Source organism: Vidua chalybeata, chromosome 6, assembly GCF_026979565.1.
Source record: "Vidua chalybeata isolate OUT-0048 chromosome 6, bVidCha1 merged haplotype, whole genome shotgun sequence".
Lineage (NCBI taxonomy): Eukaryota > Metazoa > Chordata > Aves > Passeriformes > Viduidae > Vidua > Vidua chalybeata.
In genome coordinates, this window is record NC_071535.1 from 50,157,257 (window position 1) to 50,181,391 (window position 24,135).

The following is a 24,135-nucleotide window of genomic DNA, read 5'->3' on the forward strand; positions in this document are numbered from 1 at the left end:
GAAGTGGGGAAATTTTTTTTTCCTCCTTGAAGGACTGTCATTTAAGTACCTTGTTTGATTTTTCATGATTTTTTTTTCTCACTTAAATATGTTCTTTATCAGCAAACATTTAAGCCTATATTCATTGCAGAAACTTTCTCTGAAGTATCTCAGTCAAGCAGGCATTTATATTGTTAAGAAAGAATTTAGAGGGGCCTGCAAATATCCTGATGAAAACATGTTCATATTCCTCAGAGGGAGGATAGATGTTTCTTTCCAGAAAGACAGATTCCAGGATGTGGGTTGGGCAATTCTGAGATAGGTGCAGTGGCTGCTTTTTTATTTTATAGACCCAAATTCCCAGAAGGTAAGCACTTTATGACCTTTCCCAGACAGATCCTTTAGAAGCAGATTTGAAGAAGCACCTGTTCATCGCATTTACTTTGAAAGTAAAGACAGTAGTGCTGCCATTAAAATGCACCAATAATGTGTGTTGTCTGCTTAAAAGATAGTAAATTCAAAGAATGCTGTGTCGACATATGGGGAGGAAAAATTTCTCTTTTATCTGGTGTCTAATTAAGGGCACAATCCTGCATCCTTTCTGTCCTTAAAACTACTAAGGAGTTCACTGGAATTTGAAAGAGCACACAGTATGCATCATAATTTGCTACGAGGGCTGTACAGATCTCAAGTTTAGAAAAGATACCGTAGGAGGGAAATTTTAGTGAAAAAAATTGCGTTTTTACCCAACATTTATGGTACGCAGCACTTTCTGTAAGATACCTTTAAATTACATTGTTCATTATCAGAAAAAAACCACACTGGCTAGAAATGTTTTCAAACTTTCACTCCCTTTTGATATCAGGCATTGCTTTCCACTGAGTCCTTTGGGTATTCTGAATGTCTGGAAGCCAAAATATTTTGTTTTAACTCCTACTCTATAGTATTTCCCAGCTGTGTACTTATATGGTGTAATAAAAGGATTTAACAAATGGGAAATAGCAGCTGCATTTGGAAATTCCCTTTGTGCTCCCTTTCCATTTGACAGATTCAGCAATGTGTAACAAGTGTAACGTCAGACCTGTAATGACTTATATTGTCAGTATCATATCACCAACCAATTTGATGTTACAGTGGGGGGAAGATAGAGCAACCCAAAGATTTCTGTAAAATCGTATTACTGAGCTGAAAAAAATTATACTTATGTTTCTAACTGTAACTTAGTATAAAAATACCTGGATCTCTGGGTATTTATTGCTGCTTGTAGCCCTACTAGTAAATAAAATCTATTTCAGGCTAAGGCCATATCTATTAATTCTGGTAAACTGTAGGGAAGAAGGCAAAGTGGTACTAAGATAACGGTGAAAGTATTGTGCCTTGTCCAATAAGACAGTGAGAAGCAGGGAAGAAAATAGTTACATTTTTAGATTGAATCCAAAATCTCTCTCTGTTAAGGCAACAGAGAGGATGAGTGGGAAAGGCCAAAAATACTTAATTTTGCAAAATTTAATAGCAATTGAGTTGTTGTATCCTGGTAATATATTTATTGGCCAGCATGTAAAGAAATGGAAAATATTAATATGTTTGCTCACTGGGGAGCAAGTGGAGTGGAATGGCCTCCATCTTCATACAGAGTCCTACACAACCCATGAGGTAAATTACAAAGATTTTTTTTTTTTTGCTGTGACATAGCAGGAGAAAGCAGGGCCAACAAGAAAATAGAAATTTAGATGGAGAAGCGACTTTATCTTCTTTGAGGAATGGGGTGATGTATTCCCATACTATTAAGGCTGGATATGGGACTCATGAACAATAAATTTTAGCAGCTTTAATCTAAAAAAATCTGGACCCTTTCTCCAATATGTGCAATTTCTCATCTGTTCCAAACAGTAGATAACCCACAGAAGGGTAAGTTCTCTTCCCACCCTCAATCCCAGTGTAAGAAGCAGGGGTTGTGTGGAACCCACAGACACTGTGGGGATCACTTGTAGGTGGTCACCAAACCCTTTTCTTTTCCCACTGCTGTTCCCCCCTGCCCATGACCCCAGGGCTGTTAGCAGTGGGAGTTAGTGAGACAGTGTGTGCATGCACTGGATGAGGGCAGGCACCTCTCTTTTGCTCTGCTGTTCTTTGGATGGGAGGGACTCTCACAGGGAACCCCTGCAGCAAATCCAGTCTCAACGACGCGTGTTATTTCCCTGGGACTGAGGGAAATCAAACACAGATACATACACAAATAAAATTTTTTGTCTCCAAATATAGGCTGTGTTTCCCTGTATATTTTGTAACATCATTCAGACACCCCTTGGAGTTAGAAACTAATTGTATCTCATTGGATTTTATCTCAAATGGCAGCATTGACAGATATTTCATAATTACGTCAAGACTCTATCTTTTGTTGACTTCTTGCCAAAGGAGTGAAAGGCTTCCTACCTTTCCACTGTGGCTGTGTGTACATCTCAGCAGTACTGAGAGCAGATTTATATATGCAGCAGAGAAATTGAAGATCTTTTCCTATCACATGTATTTGTTCCTTTTAAAATAATTTTAAATCACCAAGTATCACATTTTACTTTATATAGCTTTAGCAAAGCCACTGTCATCAGAAAGACAGAAATAGGTGGTATCCTAAAGGTTTTAATATTTTGGTGCCTCTGTCTCTACATAAAACAGGCATAATCCTCTTGCTCCCCCCCTACCTCCTGCTCCATGTTATTAACTTCTCATGTTGAAGGTTCTTCCCTTTAAGGAAAATAAACTCAGGTGTTTAGGGAAAATCATTGAAAAACATTTACACATGCTAAATACTGTGAATTTGTTGTTATATAAATTCATGGCTTCGTATTCTCGAAAGTTATAGATACAATTACATGTTTTGAAATTTTATTTTTGGTTCCTTTATGGGCTGAATACGAACATATAAAATGCATCAAACATAAATGCCCTAAACTCTGGCAATTCTGCTTCTGCTAAATTGCTCATGCAGCTGTTATTTACATGTACAAATCTGAGTTTTGTGATCATCGAAAGCAATTCTATTCTGCTTGTGATATTATTTCTACATGCCAGGTAGTGCATTAGAATTTTTATCTAACTAAAGAGATAAATACCTACATACATAATTGCATGGGTATGAAGTTTTGGCTGAAAGTAAAGGGTGTGTAAAAGCTGAGGATGTGGTATTTTATATTTCCATAAAATAAATATCTATGAAAAATATATTGCAGAAAAGACAGAATTATTTATTTTCAAGCATGTTGTTCTGATTCAGAAGGCATTCAGGTATGTGCTTATCTTAACTTTATTAGGACTACGAGCAACTAGAACGTTAAGCACATGTCTAAAGGTTTGAAATATCAAGGACTTAGTTTTACCAGCTTTAGCATAAAAAGATGTTAACATTTCCTGTTAAAAACAATAAAACAATTCCCTAGAAGTGTGCAGGATAATGTGTTTAGTGGAGATGGTGAAATATAAAATTGAATTTTATTTGAAGAAGAATCAAATAATTGTTCTTGTTGGCATGCTTGTTTTATTTGTTTTATTTTCATTTTGACATTGTATAATTTTTCTTTTCCAAATGCACAGTCTATTTTAAACCTTTCCCTATATTCTAGGGTGAACTGTGTTTAAACAGAATTAATCATCACCTGAGTTCTTCGGAAAAGACTTGTGGTTTATGTTCATCTAAATCTGTAGTAATTTTATTCCTTTCTCCTATTTTAACATTTCCTATTTTTATGAAGCAATTTCTGAAAACTTTTTAATTCATTCTGTATATTGACATGAATTTTTTCAAAAGTAGAAGCATTAACACGTTCTAAATTGTTAATTTTTTTTTTCCTTGGGCAAGAAGGAATCAGGTATGCATGCTGATTAGCACACTCCAGTCATTAACATGTGATTATGTGGGCTGCATATTGAGCACCTGCCAAAAGATAAAATCCAGCACTTTACTACATCTGTGCAAGGACTTTTTGCATTTCTTTTGTACTTTGACAGCTCAAGAAAAAACAGACTTTGGTATCTTTGTTCAGCATAATAAAACTGTGTACATAAAATATCTTCATGGAGGAAGGAAAGATACTACATATATTTATTTTAATCTTTGAGGCCATGAAAAACTCAGGGACTGAGACTAACACAGCACCAAGTGTAATATGAATCTCCTAATGTACTGTATCACTGACATTCATATACAGTTTATAACATTCCTGCATGTTTATAAGGATTATCTGTTCTGGGATTCAGCCAATGTTATTGTAATTCACAGCAATTTTATGTGATACCTTCATGTCTCATAAATTTCTTGTTTTTATTTCAATCTTCCAAATGTTTCATCAGTGTTTACCTTAAAGAAATACAAGTACTCTGTGCAGCAGGCTGGTTTCCTGCATGCATTCCTCTGCAAATGCTAAAAGGGGGACATAAAGCATATAATACATGTCATGTAACTGTATACAGAGGAGGATTTTCATGTGCACTTGATATTGCAAAATAAAAAATTTATTTTTATATTTACAATATACTTACTTATAAGTTGAACAATTAAGATTACCTAATAGGGGGAAGTTGGATATATACAAAGTGGTCTGGAATATACAAGATACACAATCCTTGTTTTATTTGTCAACTTCTGACAAGCATGCATCACAAAATTCGTGTCTTTATTTACCCAGGAGGTAAACAGTGCTGATCAGCTGGGACTGATCACAATGCTTCTTCAGTTTCAGTTAAGATGAAAATGTAAGTCTAAATAATCATTTTGTAAATGGCTATCCATTACTTTTTCCTTAATAAGAGCATTTAACCAAAGTGCAGGGCATAAAGTTGCAATATTGTTGTGATTTATTACCAAACATAAGCACAGGGAGTTAGGACAGATGGTATTTGGATAATTAAGGAAATCCTTAGCATCTAACTCTTACAAAAGCACACGAGTTTATGAGTATCATTTGTGGGCGAGTTGATTGCTATATAGAAGTTATTTGTCATTGTATTTAAAATTTTTGAGGTGTTTTTCTCTTGTGGAACGGAGCAAAGTGCCTGTCAACGTTTCAAATCGCAAAGCTGAAAAATTGTAACCTTCTGAAATCTATGTACCCAATGTTGCTTTACCTGGTTTGCTCCAACACCTCAGTGGGAAGGGATTGCTGCAATGAAGCAATATAATATAGAATATAATATATTTTACAGAAGACAAAATGTTCCTGCCCATGCCTTCCAAACAGACAGCTGGTTTTGCAGTGGCCTCTTCATAAGACCATACTTGGATTATATACGCTTGATTATTATGACATCTCATTTTCAAACCTTTGTTCTAAAGTTATTCTCTTTTTTAATTTTTTTTTAATCCTAAATTTAACATCATATTTCTTGGCTTAGAGCTTACTGTTGTGTTGATTCTTCTTGAGGATTTTAGATGTGTATAAAAGATGGAATATAAACCCTTTACAGATTATATTCAGCCTATACTTTGCTTGTGAAATCACTATAAGTTTTATCAGCATAAATGCTGGGTTAAAGACTTGAAGCTTTATTCCATTACTTGCCATTTGCCCTCCCACTAGCATAATTTGATGAGACTTAACAACTGATGTTCTCTCAATAGCTCATAGCAGTCATTCTTAAGCCTTGGATTTAAATAAATCTTTCTTAATACAACTTTTGTGGTTTTTTCTTAATCAGCTGAGAATTGGAAATGATCACTTAGATTTTTAATTTATTTTAATTCTATTTAATTAAATTCCTCAAAATGGGAAACCATATTTAATGTAGTGATTGGAAATGATTTTGTAAACATTTGCTTTCATTATATGTTAACTCCAGACTAGTTCCAAGTGCCAGCATGCCTCTAGTACTTGGAATCAAAACCACTCTGGATATCCAACTTTCCTGGGGTGTTTACATGTGTCCCATTCAATGCAGAGACAGATAAATATCCCAACAGAAAAGCCTCATCCACATGGAAATAAGCAATTCAGCTAACACATTTTATGTTAGTAATATTTGCTTTCTACTTCTTGGACACTCATCCTGTGATTTCAGTTGAACTCCTACAGAAACGTTTTCCCTCTGGCTATTAAGTGGGCTTGCAGTCATCAACTTTCAATCAAAGTTGATCACAGTTATTATTAAATTGCTAACTAACTGCTAACTGTGACCTTGATTTTGTACAGCCCTCAGTTTTCTTTCGCAAGGTTTTCTCTTTTCTCACCTTCAGAGAGCTCCAGAGGATCCATCCTCCCTACATGAAACATAAATGCTGCCATTAAAATCCGCAGCCCTACGCATTTCCCCGTTTAAGACTCCTGACAAGAGAATCCAGCTCATCAGGCTGTTGATCTGTCCCAAGTCAGATCTCCACTCGTGATTGTGGTGTCCCCAAACTGAGATGTTGCATCTCAACCCGCCAATACAGCCCCCTGTATTTTGTACCTTGGCTATTTGGAGGAAGGAGCAAGAATATTGTCTTTTTGGCATGTAATCTCTTACCAATAGAACTATAATTTTGTGTCTGTTTGCTCTATTTTGGAAGTGAAAAGACTTCATAGAAGGTGACCAAGTTGACTCATGATTCAGCTTGCAGGTATTGCTATAAATATTGGCCTCCCAATATGAAATATACTGGGTCAGCTATCAATACCTTTATTTTCATAATTTTCAGCAGTACTCCCTCATTTATCCTGTTAAAACTAGTGGGAGCATTGATGGAAAATTAACTACTTAAAACTTTTAGAATCTAAATACACAAGAAAATTATTAATAATTTTATTATTTTATTTTTTATTAATAATAAACAGGAAAATTATTATTATTTGCTCAATCCCTTTTTAGTAGAAACATCTAAGAACCTCTAAGGATTTTCCTTTCTTTATACAGAAACTATCAGCTATCTTTTTGAAGAATATAACCCATGTAACTTGTGAAATTTATTGAATGTACTTGCTAAAAAATAATTTTCTCAGAGTAAGAGGCCTATTGAACTATCTTTACATATTATCTTAGTGTAACAGTTTTAAAGGAATTGTTGTGGTGTGTGAAGAAAATACCATGTGTGTAGTCACAGAGTCCCCATCTTCATTTTCACCAAGTTGTTCGTAATTATTCAGAATTGTTCCTGCCGTTACCAAAGCTGTACTTGAGCCATTCACAGCAACTCTAAAAGAAATGGCCAACAGGTCACTTGTTTACACCAGGCAGCCTGGAAAACTGATAAGACTATGGAAACTGTTGATGGACCATATACATTCCAAGAAAATTTGAGATTAGTTAATGTCTCTCTAACGTGAGAAAGGCCAAGGATTGACATAGGAAAGCTTTTCCCATGTTGTGCTGGAACTCTTTATGCTGTTTTCCAATTGACATATGAGAAAGGTGGAGGTTTTACTAAAGTATGATTTCATGCAAGGGCTGTCTATCCCTGCACGAGTCATCCATAGTGTTTTAGTGTCCATACCTTGCTACTTTTGGGGTTTCTCTCTTTTGTGCATTTATTTATTTTTCTCCATTTTGTACTGTTTGAACTTAATCCTTATATTTTCGTGTCTATATATGGGTATTTCAGCTGTTATAATAATAGAATTTTGTCAAAACACTGACCACAGTGGGTTGAATGATCAGTAATGAAATTTGTTCTGTGCTAATGAGCTGGCAAGAAAATGTAGACAGGAAAAATGCCATTTATTTACCTTGATATGAAACCCCAACGTTTCAAAAAATAGACTAAATTTTACCCCTGCTGAATAGTAAGCAGCTGAAATAGTGGTCCAAAACTGAGTTTGTCTCTTCAGGTGTTTAGCAGTAAGATTTTCTGGCTTAGTCATCTCTGCAACTAAACAGCTTTGCAACTTTAAGCATTTTTACCTGATACAGGCAAAGAGGAAAGATTAAGATAGAAAAATCATTGTACATGTTGTTTAAGCATTCAGATCTGTTCTTTCTCTGTTTAATGAGCTGTCTTCAAATTTTATGTTTTGCCAACTGTTAGATACTAGTCTGGAAAGGCCTCCATTGTGGTGGACAAATATCCCTGTGGGATCCCTTATGCATTCTGGTATAGGCATTAACAGTTCTACAATTATCCAGTATTATTATGTAAGTGGGAGGATAGTTTTATAAATCCGGCAAAACCAGAATGGGATCCTGAAGAAGCATACCCTGTTTTACATACTTTATCCATACACTAAATGTTTACTATTTATCTGATTATATTTTCTGTATTCCCCCCTTCCTTACCTGGAAATCACTGAAATCAGTGAGACTAGCACACCATAAAAAATGTAGCTTTCAAAGGGAAATGTCATGTGTTTAAGACATTATTTCAAGTTTAGGCTTTTAAAGTACTATTTTTACAGAAATACATGAATTTTAAACCAAAGAATCCAGGGATATGTCCCTTGTCTAGTGTATTATGGAGCTACTGGATCAATTTGGGCACCAAATTGTGTTCACATACATTAAGTGGATATTCATATCAGTCATATTTTATTATTAATTTCCTTATTTTTATCAGAGATGCTGAGAAAAGTTGACTTGCATAGAAATTTTCATCATTGCAGATGAATTTCTCATTTGGATTTTGCAAAATGAAAACATTTGACTTGATCTTGGCTAGGCACTTCACTTGTCTTCACTTCTTCTTTCATGATCTTGGAAAATACATGAAAAAAACCCTTAATGACATCCTTTCTTTTCTCTCTTCAGATCAAACAGAGTGGGAATTCCTCATTCTGTAAAGAGTGGCTTCAAAAAGCTTATTAAGGATAAGAGATGTGTTTTTATTGATTTGTTCCATATTCATGTTCAAAAGGACCAGGTTCTACTTTTCTAACCATGAATTCATGGGCTTGTTCTATTTTAGGAAGCATGGTGGTCCTTTTCCATCTGAACTCCAGACTTTCTAGGGAAAGTGCTTTATGCCTTAGAGAAAGAGGACCAGGAAACAATTTACAGAGGTGATATCCTTCTTGTTTCAGACAACACACAAAATCCACTAGACTTTTCAGAGGATACCTGGATGTATTAGGAGGGTCTCTGTCTGCTGCTTGTGAATGTCAATGGAAATTAATTTTTGATAGTCAGGTCTGCATCTCTGATGGATGTGATAGTTGCAGTTTTGGTCTTGCAGTGGGTGAAGTGCTGGGACAAGCCTGACATGCCACAACGAATGGTCTGCAGAAGGTTGTAAGGTCCATCAGGAAAATTAAAATCCTTTATAAATTTGCTGCAACATTTACTTTGTTTTCAACAAGCTGAATGCTGCAGTAGCAGCTTCCCTTCACATACAGTTGAGTCAACTTTCTAGAGTAAAAAGTAACAGGAATATTTCCCTTGCCCCCCTTGTGTTTTGATCTGTCTAGTTAACCATTAATGTGAGGTCAATAAAAACTGTTCCACGCGCTTTAGGCACAAATAGAACCAGAAATATTACAAATGCATTTTCTGTTTTATTTTTATTCTACATTTTAATTATCCACAAAACTGGCAATATAGAATAGTTTATTAATTGGACTCATACTTGCAAAGGTAGTCATTCTGCCTCACTTCCATAAATCTGCATCATTTGCATGGTGTTTAAACTTGTCACATCTGCATTGTGTATATTGCAATTTTTCAGGCAAGAAAAAGAAGGGTGAATGTGCTGCCTGATGGAGGCAGGACTAGGGAAGTCTTTCATACAGCAAAGGAACATTGTGCTGGACCATGTATGAATCCAGACGGGGAACAGGAGAGGTTATCAGGAGGAAGAACATTCCATTATTCCTACTTACTCCACAGATTTGCCTTATCTTCTTGTTTCCAGCCTAAACAATAGATTTAGTGTTCCTTGCTGAGAGCATGAAAACCCCTGCATTGAGCCTGATGGATGTGCTTCATGTACTGTAAGAGGATGTTGCTCTCTTAAGGAAAAGTGCCTTTAAAATTACTAAATTGTTTTTGTACTGTCCTCAAAGGTGAAAGCGTCAAAGTATGTAGTATTAATTCTTCATTGCGGAAAGGGATAATAGAAATTCAGGATTTACATCTGAAAAATATTAAAGATGCTCTTTCCATCTCCATTGTAAGAAAAATACAAAGTAGTTTTTCTTAGAAAGAGTTAAATGTATGAAAGCTTTCAATTTTAAAGGCAGCTAAATAAGTTAATCTCTGTACCTGGTCTAAGATATTGCTCTCTGTGATGTTTGAGTCTTCAGTGAATACAAACTGATCGAGTGAAAAATTAGTTAATGTTTATTTGCTAAAAATACAAAGATGAAATTTTTATTCCATGTCACCTCTCTTTCTGTTTGTGCCTGCAAAACCTCTGTCACTCCTACTGTGTTGATGAGGGGCTGCTACCAGTGGGGTGAGATATACTGCCTTCTAATTTCCTGTCTTCGTGAATAAATACATTTGCAACATCCCTAGCAAATGCTGCCTCCCTCTCCAGTGATGGTAGCAGTGCTGTGCTGATCACAGACTGCTGTGCTTGAAGATTATGTGTCACCACCTCCTCCTGCATAGTCCCCAGCCCCGAGTCACCCAGCTTGCTCATTGTTGGTCTTGCTCCCCCTATTACGTTGCACAGCTACTTAATCTGTTCCAGATTGAATCAAAGATTTGTGTCTTGTGGTGTTGCTGATGGTTAATGCTTTCTAGCCTTTGTTCAGTGCTCTGAAGATGGGTAATTTCAGCTCATAAAGTAGCAGGAAGATTATTGTTATGAGAATGTTTTTTGACAAGATTATTAATTAGCTTCTTAATATTTAAATCGATTGCCATTATAATTGCTCTTAAATTTTAAACAAAGTATGTTTCATGGAATCTGATATGCACACTGACCTTTCTAGGCATGCCATAAAGAAACATAAAAAAAAATCAATAGTTTTTTTGCCCCAGATATTTAACACTCCTAGCCTGGCATTATTAAAAATTAAAATAGAAGAGTAATTTTGGAAAGGGAAGCGTGTGAGAAATTCTTATGGTTGAGTTTTTGAGGACAAATCCAAGAACAACTTCTCTTTTTAGCTGGAATTGTGAAAGCAGAGATGCAGTGAATGTTGCAAGCATGACTGGGAGAATGACAAGTCTGAGCCAGAGAAGTTCAGAAAAGGCTTTGCTGTTGGGTGGTATCACAAAATTGAGGAGAACTGTCATTAATCATTGCTTTTTGATGCCTATTTTTTTTTTTTTTTTAGTTTTTGCTCAAATAATCATTATCTACTGACAAAATAGATGAAGCCTTTTTACTTCTATGTTTTTGGCTATATAACACTTGATACATGTGGTCTTGATACCTGTGTATTGGCATACTTGATTTGTTTTGCCAAAACTTAATTTCCTTGCTCATTCTTGCCTATGTTCGCCTGAAAATTAAATCTTCTTTTGTTTATTATAAGTATTGTAGCATTCATTCTTTAAGAAAAATTTAAACTGAATTTAAAGGGCAGTGAATGTGCATGGATACCCACATACCATTAACTTTATTTAACTCTGATGTTGATTCCTTCCTCCCCGGTCACTGTTGGCCTAACACTTTCTCTAGTTTTAAAGTTATGCTGTTTTCCATTAGCTGAGGATTTATCCAGGAATAATTTATCCTTTCTTCCTTAGTGCTACATATATTGTCCTTACTTAAGGAACTAAAGAAAACTGTAAAAGCCTAATACATCCATTGTTAAAGTGTTGAAGTGGCTTTTTCCTGACGAGGGAAATCCTTGATGAATATTATCTCGGGCATGAAGTATGAATGTTAGAAACATGGAGAGCACCGGACTTAGGGTCAACAGTGCTCATGTAAAGCACTGAAACAAAGAAATTCAAATAATAACAGTCACTTTATAAACTGAAGGATAGATGTAGGCTTGTTAGTATCGCAAATAATGCTTTCAGCTTTTGCCTGCCTGAGATCCTTCTGCCATGAGAGAAGAGCCTGTGGTTTGACATAGTTTTGTTTCTTTGCAGGAGTCAGAGAGTAATAAGTTATGTTCCCTATATTCCTTCCGAAATACCTCTACCTCACCAAACAAGCCCGACGAAGGAGGTCGTGACCGCAGCGAGCTAATGACCAGTGTTAACTTTGGAACGCCGGAGCGCCGCAAGGGAAGCCTAGCAGATGTGGTGGACATACTGAAGCAGAAGAAACTAGAAGAAATGACCAGGACTGAGCAAGAAGGTATGTGTTGGATAAGATTGATGCAGTTTCCCCACCCTCCCAATCCTGTAATTTTTATAGCATAAAGGATGTGTTGGGTATTGAGGGCCATAAAACTGCATAATTGGCAAAGGCTAGGATAAAGTTAATCATAGGTTTCCATGGCAATGGTAGTTTGAGATCCATTAGGGATTTTAGACAAATATGCCAGTTTTTAAAAACTTTTAAAATTGTCTCGGTTGTGAGTCAAAGTAAGAATGTTGGATTTGGTGAAAACTCAACTCTCACTTGAAAGGTTATGATGAATTCTTAACTGGCTGTGGACTTGTGAGGGACATTCTTCAGTTTTATTTGTTCTCTTCCTTTTAAAAGGCAAATATATATTTTTAACAATAAGAATGAATAAAACATAAGCTGGTTTGTTTTGCCTTAAAAATTCTCATCTTTCATCACTTTAATAACCTAGCATCTGTAACTAGGAGAATGGGAAACAGTTTTAAGTGTAAAAGTACATAGTTCTGACCTAAATAGCTAGAATTACAGAGGAAGAAATCTCTCTTTTTTTTTTCTTTACAGTCTCCTCAGATATTGTTACGAGTATTAAAACAGAGATAAAAATGAGGACAAATCTTTGAGTGCTAAGGCAGTTTATGTAGCCAGTCCTTATTCAGATACTTTCATTGATTTTGCGAAGATTTTGGGCCATGGGAGGAAACAAACAGAATTGGAGAGTGAGTTTATCAGTGCATGTGTGCACTCAGGGCCCACCACAAAAATTTCTCCCCATGGTAAATAGAATGAAGGCTTACTTGGTTCTGCAACAATACCTTTTAGTCTGTGAGCACATACATGAGTTTGAATCAGGGAAGTTGTGAGAGCAGGAGGCTCTGAAATAGAAAAACAGGTGCAGAGGCATCTGTGTGGATTCTTTTAGATATTTTACCAGTTCAGTTTTGTGCCATTAAAAATAACCCAGGAAGAATATTTATAATGTACTAGAGCCAAAAGACAGTAGAACTTTGTGATTCTTTTTTTCTTTGAAATAGGAATGAGTTTGGAATTATTTTGACTCCTCAATTTCATTATATGGTCACAGTGCACTTCAAACACTGCACTTTAAGTTCCTTTGGCCTCATGTAGCAATGCAGATTTTAATTAAAATTGAAGCTGATACAATAATATGTTTAAATATGGGATAAAATCATGTAGTGATGGAAGTAGGCTTCCAAATTTCTTGGCATAATTGTTAAATGCCAGTGTGTTCTATAGGTGTCCTTTCTGAAGCTGGTGAAACATCTCTAAAGAGAGAATGTCCCAGATTCTTTACTACCATCTGTCTGTTTTCAGCTGTAAAGATCACTCTTTTAAAAATTGCTTTCTTAGATTTGGTGGTTAGGCTAGGAAAACTATTTTAAATATTACTTTGTCAAAGTTGTTTTCTGCAGTCAGTAGCAGTCGTTCGACACCCCATGCTAATCAAAGGTCTTGGCTCGTACTTTGCTGCAGGAGTGCTCGAGTTGCTGTTGATTATATTGACACCACAGCTAAGGCTTTTTCAGGAGTGTATTGGATGGTGTGCTAATAAAAATGTGCATCAAAAAGTTTAAACATAGTATCTATCTGTAGGGATTAGAGCGTTTCATAGCTTATTTTTGTATGGGTTCTCAATAATTTTCTGTGCTTCCCCTGTTTATATATACTGTGTATATACTGGTTGCTTTAAGAGAGCAGAGCAGAGAGATCCCTCTCTCCGAGTCAGAGCCTTCTACACACTGTGTGTTCTCATCAGCTGAAATAAAGGTCGTTTTTGTTCCATAAAATAATCTTGCCTTTTATGGACTACATTATAATGGAAAGCTATTCTAAAGTCTGCCTGTAAGTTCAAAGGTATTTTACTGTATCTTCGTGTTTAGGTTAGGTTTAGATTAGATATTAGAAGACAATTCTTTGCTGTGAGGGTGGTGAGGCTCTGGCACAGGTTGCCCAGAGAAGTTGTGGACACCTCTCCCTGGAAGTATTTAAGGTCATGTTGGATGGAGCTCTGAGCAACCTGGTTTGATGAAAAGCATCTCTGCCTACAGCACTGAGGCTGGAATTAGATCATCTTTAGGATCTCTTCCAGGCCAGGCCATTCTGTGATGATTTTATGGTTCTGCATTCTGCATTAAGTTCTTTTCCATTCATCCACCATTTTCTGCAGGAAAAAAAGTTACTTATGTTTTACAGAAAATAATTAATGAACATCTGACTGGTACCATATAAACTAATGCGGAAAAATAATTAATAGAAAGATTGGAAATTCTTCAGGATGTTGCACTTAGGAAGTTCAAGGTTTCTAAACTTCTGTGTAGGCCAGGAATATCAAAATTCTTAGAACAGATTTGAATACCCATTTCAGTATTCAGAAGTTTCTCTGAATTTAAAAGAAGTACTCTCCGTACTTGTTTGATTAAAATAAAATGTGAAAAATAATTACTATTTTAAGATTGAACTTTGCTTTAGCTCTGTGCAGTCAGTTGGAGAAATGAGGTCTGAGATTATGAAATTGTTTTGCCATCTTACAGTGTCTTTTGAGCAACCAAATTAAGAGCCTGATCACACACTTAGCATACATGATGCTCTTTAACATCTATAATTTAAAATATGTTTCTATGCAGTTCTTTTCTTAAAATGGTATGCAAACAATGCAATTGAGGAGCTCTTTGTGTACTAAGTCCTGCCCTGTCACAAAATTGCTTACTCAAATTGAAAAATACCTGCTGATTTTTTTTTTTTTAATAGAAAGAATAATATAATGGGTTTAATGAATGAAATGGAGAAAAGACATGTGTTTCTACTGTATACTGTGGTGTGGGGGCTTTAAGTTGTGCATATCTCCTTTAAAAGGATGTAATAGTTCATGTTAGCCTCATTTATAGGATGACCTCCTTGACCACTGATGTAGCTGTGGGATTTCGGCTAACACACAGTCATATGTCAGGTTAATTGTAGAGTTAAGTGTGGAGTAAAGAACTCAAGAATTCCAGTCATCAGTTCTAACCCCCATGCCAGCACAGCGAAAAGTCTCTTTTAATATTGTTACATAGAAACTTTCTGGTCCATCTATATCATCTGAATTTGAGAAATACAGGTTGTTGGGGTCAAACACTTAAATACTTTGTGCTATGCACTCAGATATTAGGTGTCTGCTATGCTTGTATATACTCCTTGTTGTCTCTGTTGTACCTCATACCACTGGAAAAGAAATATATACTGGAAGACTTTATCATGTCTAGATAGATATATTTAATCAGACTCCTTTGGCTCCTGAAAATAAGTTGTCTAATGAGAATTTCATCTGAGCAGCTGTGACTGAGGAGGTCAACAGGCATTGCCTAAGAGAATATGGCCCAGCTGGTTAGATCTGGTTGTTGTAGTGATTTAAATGGTCAAGTGCTGCTTGTAATCCAGGACCGTCTGCTTGTAAAGGGAAGAGTGAGTGCTTCAGCATAATGTACAGCTGTTTTAATCTCTCTTTAATAATAGTACTTCAGCCAATGTCATGTCTTGTGTATGGTGTGGGAACATGGGTGCCACACACAGGAATATACCTTAGGTATGTTTTTAGCTTTATTTGTAGTCTGAACACAGATTACCAACATTACAGGACAAATAACATATTTTTTTACTTCATGGTCCAGTATTTGCATTTTTTGCACTGTAAGGCACTCCCGTGTCATAATTTGTAATGATTTGGAAATAAGAACCTGATGAGAAAATTGTATTTGGAAAAGAAAAGAATGCTGCAAATATTTACAGTTAATTTGAGTATGTAAAGACTTTGCTGACATGTGTTCTCATAAGAGAGAAGAGGTCAAAAATGAACAGGTGTCTAATTTAATCAACAACATTAGACTCTAGGGCCTATTGGATAACTTGGGTATATCCATCTTAGTTATTCTATGAGCTGAAGGATTGTTTTACTGGCCTTTTTCTTTGGAAGTATCCTACAGTACAATCAAGTATTAAAGCTCTTCACAGCTCATGAAGAGTTTCTGTTAGAAAGTATGGTCTAACTGCTTCTCTGCTTTTCTATCCTCTTTAAGTAAAAGACTTTTCTTTTTAAATATTGCTTATGTTACTTTTGTGAGACAGATTTACAGCCTGGGCTGCCTGATTTCTATGCTGAGAATTGTCTTCCAGACAATTATGCTACTGTAGCTCATCATAAGCCTCTAGGAGCAATAATTAGTAGCACATGTCTTGTCTGTAGCGAGGAGAGCAGATTTCTCCCTTTCAGAACTAAAATGCTAGGTTGGCAGGTCAGCTGGCACTTCTGAGCTGGAAACTGGGCATGTCATTTCTGCTAAGTGCTAAGCCCTCATTACTCAGGGCCTGGATTCCTAATTCACTTTTGACCTTGATTCAGAGCAATGTATACAGTATCATTTTTCAACCAAGCTCGGTTCACAATTCTAGCACAAGCTTTTTATGAAGTGCTTCCCATTCTTGTTTTCTCCTTGAAGACCACAGTTGAATGTTCAGAGATCAAAGATTTCTATGTATGCACGGTGGAATAATGAACATCTATATAAAGAGTAGTATATTCATAAATTTCTATCTATTCTCTGTCATGTGCACCTGTTTGTACTCTCTCTCTGTGGGGGAATATATGGGTGGATATCTATATTAAAAATTAAGGGTTCGCATGTATTATTAATTCTATATGCAGTAGAGAAAATCTTACTACATTACTCAGTAGTGGTGGTTTTTCTGATTTTTTTTCTTTTGTTATTTTTTTTCCCTCCAGCTTCATGAGTTAATAATAACTGAATACTTTCTGTTATATTGACTTAAAATTGATTAACACTTCTCCTATAAACCTTTCTATCATTCTAATAATTATATTGGAATATAGTATAAGTATATTGAAGTATTGCACACACAAATCCACGAATTTCCTGCTAATTTCATTGGGAAGTAAAGAAACTTAAACTTTCACACACTGTGTTTTATAAGCGGACATTGGCAAACAATTTGGGTTGCCATTGTTTGTTTTTTATTTATTCATTTATTTTTAAGTTATGGTTGTTTTAGGTTCTTTTTTAAGAATCTGTGTGCATTATATTGTATTAGATGAATGGAGAGTTTCCATTTTTTTTTGTGTCTTTGTTTTAAGCCTGCCACAGCTGAGAACAGAGAGTTCAGACATGTGCACTTGTTTTTTAATATTGTTTTAAGCACAACCTTTGAGAGAAAACAGGAGTTTTCTTTGGTGGATAAGTCCTAGAAGTGAACTACTGACCATTTGTGGTCAGTGAATATTTTAAAATGTTTTTAAAGAATTTTTGCACAGATTTAATTCAAGTGATCTGTCTTGTGGTGTGCTGTATACCCACACTTTCCACTGATGAAGGCATGATCCTTGGCTGTCCTAACACAGTTGGTGTTTACAGACCCCTGTTCTTTCTTCTTCCTTTTTTATTTTTTTAATGGATAAAGAGATTTTTTTCAAGACTTCAAAAAATGTTACTGGGTTTTGGCATTAGGATTATCCAAAGCAATCAAAAAAATTCTGTCAAATAATGAAATTTGCAAATGGCCACTGGCATTTCTCTTTGGATATGAAAAGCTCACCTTCTTCAAATCCTTTAATCACCTTTGAAAATCCCTGCCTTATCTGCTCTGTACCATCTACATCGTGGTTCTTCCCTTTTCTTCTTAAGAGTCACTTTTGCTAAGAAAATTCAGAATCAGTTATGCATATGGTTAATTTAATACTTATCTTTTATTTGCTTTTTGTTGGAAGGCGTATATAGTGGCATCTAAGAAAGGGAATTTTTCTTCTAAATTCCAGACATGCTTCCAAAATAAAAACAAAATGAGCAAAAAGCCCAAATGTCCAGAAAATAAATAGATGACTCAGACCAAGTTAAAGGAGAGATATGAAGCACATTTTCCTAAATTGCTGTTTTCTTCCATTATTTATCTCCTTGCCATATAATTAAATACAACTTATTATGTCTCTCTCTCTGTCTTTTTTTTTCTAAAATTCCAATTATCTTGGTAAAATTGCTTGGTCACTTTTTCATTGCAATATATGCTGCTGTTTTAGAAAAAATATTCTTCTATTTATAGACATCTTATAGGTCATAAAATTTCTAATGCTTCTTTAGTTGAAGTCTACAGTGAATTCCAATGTCTTACAGTGTTACTGTAACTTTTGACCTTTTTTGGAACATTACTACAAAGGAAGGATTTTCTAGGGTTATTTTCCTGGTAACTAAGAGAAGATGCAACCTATTTTCCTTCTGTCCTTTGTATTTGATTTTTCTATCAGAAATTCATTCCATTAATATACTATAATTTAATGAAATTTCAAATGCATCATACATTTAAGTTTTTTTTTTTTTTCAAAGAGAAACTCATTCTGTGTAACCATACTATGTCTGGCCATTAATATTTTGTCTCATATTTTTATTTATCATTCTTACAGAAATTTAGGCATTTTTGATTATTCAGTTTCTTATATCCATTAAATTTTTCAGAATAATATTTTGTGATTAAATGATATTTTTATTTAAGAAACTGGCACATCTTGCCATCTTTCCACCTCATATTTTTATTTACCTGGCTGCCTGAACTACAGCCTTACCCACTGTTGTAACATTTGAGAATCTAATCACTGCTCACAGGTTCTGTGTGGGTATAGGAATTCTTCAGCACTTTTCAGTATGTCTCATGCTGCATTTGAAAACTTCGCTTTTCTTGGTTTTGAAATTCTCTCATGGCACACAAATGGAGAATAGCAAAGACTTTTACATGGGTATCATGGAGAATGAGATCTACATGAATAGGTGGATAGATTAGTTGGGCCATCTGCTATCTGCTTTGCTAAGATGTTTTCATGTCCCCTCTTAGTTCTTATTCAGGATCATCAGCAAGGAACTGGTAAGTTTGATGGTAGCCATTTGAGAACCTGTCAGGAAAAACCTTAGTGTAGGATCCATGGAATTTTATGGAGCTTCTACTTTTCTGAAGGTTCAGTTTTCCAATGCAGGTTGCTCTCTTTGAGGCTTTGAACTTGTGCATCTCTACAAAATTGTTGCTTTTGCTGGCAAACAGAGTTGATCCTGATAGGGGAAGAGTCTGAAATTCAAGACTCAATTCTGAAGATTGGAACATCCATTTTAGCCATGATTTTTTTTTTTTTTGAGCAGGTATTTGCTTTCTCTGTTTTGAGATTCTTATATTATGTTGAAGAAACATCTTTATTCAACCTAGAATATGTGAGATGAATAAAATTCTTTTCATTTGAACAAATGTGCCTTGACCCTATTCTCATTGTCCCTGAACATGACAGATTATACTGAAAAAGGCTTAAATCTTCTCTTTGCCATCATCTATTGACCATTCCAGTCAGTTCCTCCCCAGAGATGTGTTTTCCAATGTCTTACTTTCAGGGATCATCTAATTCTTATTTTTTCTTTAATCCCACTGTAACTTCTCAATTCTGGCATTCTCCAGTGTTCGATACAATTTAATTTATTTTTTATTGCATCATAAATTGTCACAATGCTTCTTTCTTATATAAATTTCTGTACTCTGCTCCTCTACACTTCTGTCTCCTTTTTTGACATGGTCAGACATCTGCTATCTTTACACTATCTGTATATTATTAGTATTGTAAAAGTATTATTAAACAAAGCATATCTTAAGAGCCAGTTTTTCCTAGACGCAGTAAAAAAGCAAATCAGTATGAATAGGTACAACTGACAATGAGCTCTGTGGTAGAGAGTATAAGTGAGTAAATAGCAGTAAAAATATGGAGAGTTGCTTCAGTTGCATGATCTTGGCAGCAGAAAAATAAATTCAAACTTCATTGGTTTTGATGTTCTGTGACACAAACAACATTATGATCTGATCATGATTTAAAATGGCAATTGAAATACATTTTGTAGTCATCAGGTTAATAACAGGGACCAGACTGTGACTCTTCCCTTCCTAAAATTTGCTAATGTAAATAAATATAAGGATTCAAGGGAAAAAATTGGGCTTGAAGATGGCTGATCTTGTATGACATTGTATTTTCCAAGTCCTGGAGGGTGAATGGTCTCAGATTTCTTTAGTGATGGACTTTAGTTTAAGTTGTTCTTACTTGCTTTGCCATTCCTGCTGTTTTGCAACAGGGCCTAAAAGTGCTTTAAGTGCTTGTGACTGGGGTAATGAATGAAAATATCTTCCCAGCACTGAGAGTATTGCATTAGACTGAATAGTCACCTTACTTGTAAAAGCACTATTAGAGAGGGGCAGCTGCAAGTAAGGATAATGATTTGTGTCCAGTGCTTATTTACTGAAAATTGTAAATGTATTATTTATTGAGAGCTCTCCAGACAGTGCTTGTCAGAATAAAAATGTCAACTCTAAGCAAAATGTTATAATACATAATAAAAATGCTAGGTAAACACTTTGGAAATACAGCTAATTAGATCTGCTTTTCTTAAAGAAATGACAGTAAAAATGCTTTGCAGCATATACATTTTAAATGCTGATCTATTCCTTATTTTTCCTTACAGTATTTGGTTTAGATACCTTATCATTATTTTAAAATAATTTTGACAACTTTATTTGGTTGACACAGGAGAGAGAGGCACTTCCTGCCTGACTGCATGAGGCAGATCCATGCTCAGGCTTTCTTGTTCATCCCATGGAGAGACTACTCTTACCTCTGTGTTTCAGTCTGAAACTCCAAGATGCCACTTTGTTTGTGAGGGAAACCTGCCTCCAGTGGAAGCAACAAACAATTATTAAGATTAGTCTTCAGCCATGCTAATTTACCCTGAACAAATATTCTTAACAGGGAGCCTAAATCCATTCAATGTCAGTGTTGCTTTGGTGTATTATTAAATATGAATAGGAATTAGAGAGGAAAAAAATAGCTAATTTTTTTTTCTTATTTAAAAATATTACTTAAGTTTTATTTTAATTTTATTTTTTGTCAATTTTATTTTCCCTTAAAATTTGCAATGAGAAGAATTGGTACTTAAAAAAATTTGAAATCTTTTCAGAGTGTTTTACAGTGTAAGGGAGGAAATTGCCTTTTGAATTTATCTTTTTTTTACAAATAACTGCTCAGTTCAGCATCATAAAATTTAGGATGCCATCATAAAAAACAGCTTTCTTGTTTTGAGTATATCAGCCAACCTGAGAAAGAGCCTTATTGTCATTATTTTAGTGGCAGTCTGTCTGTGCTGCCCTGCACTCGGTTTGCTGCTGGTTCTGATGCCTGATGAAGGATGACCTAGAACAGAGGCTAGATGCAGTTAAAGAATAAAGTAGGGATTTATTAAAAGGCCTCAATGGACACGCCTTGGGCAGCACAAGAGCCCAGCTAGGGCTGCACCCAAGATGAACCAAAATGGTCACAAAATGGACGACTGGCCACGGGGTCTCTCGCTTTTATAAGTTTTGGTCCATTTGCATATTGGAGTTAATTGTCCAGTTACAGCTTTAGGTTATGAACTCCCATCCTTCTTGTTTTTCTATCTTCAGTCCACATTGTTTATGCTCTTGGTCCTGAAATTTGGATCATTTTTCCTTGGTCCCCAGCTAGAGAAGGAATTGTTTTGTCCACCTACTCTGTGAAGAGAGCTTACTATTCCCTACTATGAAGCTCAGAATTACACATTAAAGCAGTACAGAATCTGAAAAATATAAAAGCTAAAACCTGATGCATCAGTTCCACAGAATCAAGGAATCATGGGGTGGCTGAGGTGGGAAGGCACTGCTTCTCTGCACAGGGCAGGTTCACCTACAACAGGTTGTTCAGAGCCATGTCCTGTCAGCTTTTGAGTATCTGCAAGGCTGTAAACTCCACACCTTGTTCAGTGTTTGGTCATCCTTATGATAAGCAAGGATTTTCTTTTGGTTCAAGGGAATTTCCTGTTTCTCTTTGCTTCTGGGCCTGTAACAGGCCACCACTGAGAAGAGCCTGGATCTGGCTTTACTCCTGCCATCACATATTTATATATCATCCCTTGGAAGCTTCTCCTTTTCAGCCTAAACCTTCATGGTGCTCCCAGCTCCTCTCCATGTGAGAGATGCTCCAGTTACTTGGTTGCCCTGTGCCCCATTCCTGGACTCTCTCCAGTCCCATATCTTTCTTGTACTGGACACAGCACCCTAAGAGTGGTCCAAAACATGATTTATTTTAAGGCCACTAGTTCTCCACTGTAAGACTGAGCTGGTACCTTTAAAACCAAGAGGAACTTTATTATGATAAAGTCTGATACTTCCCGAGCTTCTTGCTCAAGCTTGGCTGAGCCTTTTCATCAGCATAGTTTCAGTTTTAGCCCTGTGCCTGTGCTCTCACTTCCCTATGCATAGCTGATGAGCACAAAGTGAAAACCAAGAATAAAAACACAATTCAGTGGTCTTAACTACATATTTCTGTGTTTCACAAGTGTATTTTGGATTGTGAGGAATCCTTCTAATTCCTATTTGTATTCCTTTTTTGCTCATTGGCACATTGATCTCCAAAATGAAGCAGTTGTTAATGTGTCAAAATCCACCCTCTTCTGTCCTTCTCTAGTAACATAAAGAAGTGGTGGTGTTTTTGTAAAGTTCAGATTGTGATATTCCTGAAAAAGTGCACCAGTCCTTGTTAAATATAGTCTTGAGGGCAAGTACTGTGTAAACATCTGCAGAGAGCTCCTGTTAGCATTGCTCTGTCCTGACTAGCAGCGCTCACTCTGTTGCAGTCTTGGGTCTGTCTTTAGCATGGGCTGCCAATCAGTAAAGCTGTGCCAAAATGTCTTGTTCTACTGCCTAGCATTTTGGAATGTATCTAATAGCTGTTTTCTTTTATTAATCATAATATATTTTTAGTTTTACTTACATAGGTGCCCAGAGTTCCCGGGCACAGTGCCCTGTGTATGAATGGCTGTTTATTTTCATCTTCCTTTTTGTTAACTGCTTTACTTAATGCTTTACATAACCATTTGCCATATTTTGACATGAAGCTATAATGCACTGCTGCCTGCTCACATTTCTTAAAGAACTTGATGTGACATCACCCTCTACGGTAAATCATGATCTTCACTGAACCTAAAAAAACCCATCTTGAATACTCTTCTGTCTTTTATTTGTTTGAAAATGTTGAAGCAAGCAGGTTCTTTTGCCCATCTGGAAGAAGCCTGAACACTACAGCTTAGAGAGCCTGCAGTGACACCAAAAGCATTAAAGCCTCTGTACTGAATGTCTTAGTCTAACACCACCTTAAAAATGAATTCTGTTTGCATTTCTAGCTATGCTGTGTATGTTACAGGATATGCATGAGGACAGGATTCAGCTCTTTCTACTCTATCTTAAAGTTTACCTGCATATTCAATATTTAAAACAGCTCTGCTTCTCAGTGTAGGTCTTAGCAGTCCTTATCGTATCTTAAATATGTAACAAGCAGATTACTTTTAAATATTTACAATGAAACAAAAACTAACACGTCGGCCAGAGGTTTGTTAAAATGTCAGAAGAACTTACCGTAGTGAAAAATAAATATTGAACCAAGTTTATTCCTGAGGTGACTCTATTAATTTCAATAGAATTACTGCAGGAGTAGTTCTGGAAAAAATCTGTCAAGATTTTGTATCATAATTTAAATATTTTTTCACAGAACTTTGAATAGGCCAGAAATAATTTTATAGGTCTGGCATGCACATGCCTCACAAAGTAAAATAAGCTTCTTTTGCCTCAGCCTCTGTTTTCTCTGTGGACTGTTTGTGTTTTTTAGCTGTTTAAATGGGGTTGTTGCAGCTTTGTTAATAGGTTTTGTTACATCTGCAGTTATACTTGTAATTAAAAATTTAGTTGGAGCATTGGTTCCCCTAGGTTTCAGTGTATCTGGTGTTTCTGTGATATAATAACTAGACAAAGAATCACATCTGTTGCCCTTTTGTTTCTGTGTATCAGGTAACACAACAGACAGTGGCCAGACACATGACCTCAAAAATCAAACCAATTTGTTAATGAACTAACAAGGCAAT

At 35.8% G+C, this 24,135-nt stretch overlaps 1 protein-coding gene across 11 annotated transcripts in view; it reads left to right on the top strand.

Moving 5' to 3' along the window:
* Positions 1 to 24,135, top strand: part of SOX6 (SRY-box transcription factor 6) — a 369,094-nt gene that overhangs the window by 139,735 nt on the left and 205,224 nt on the right. For all 11 annotated transcript variants that reach the window (XM_053944612.1, XM_053944613.1, XM_053944608.1 and 8 more), the window contains one exon: positions 11,926 to 12,136. In XM_053944612.1, coding sequence (XP_053800587.1) covers positions 11,926 to 12,136 — 211 coding nt within the window. The remainder of the gene's footprint in view (positions 1 to 11,925; positions 12,137 to 24,135) is intronic.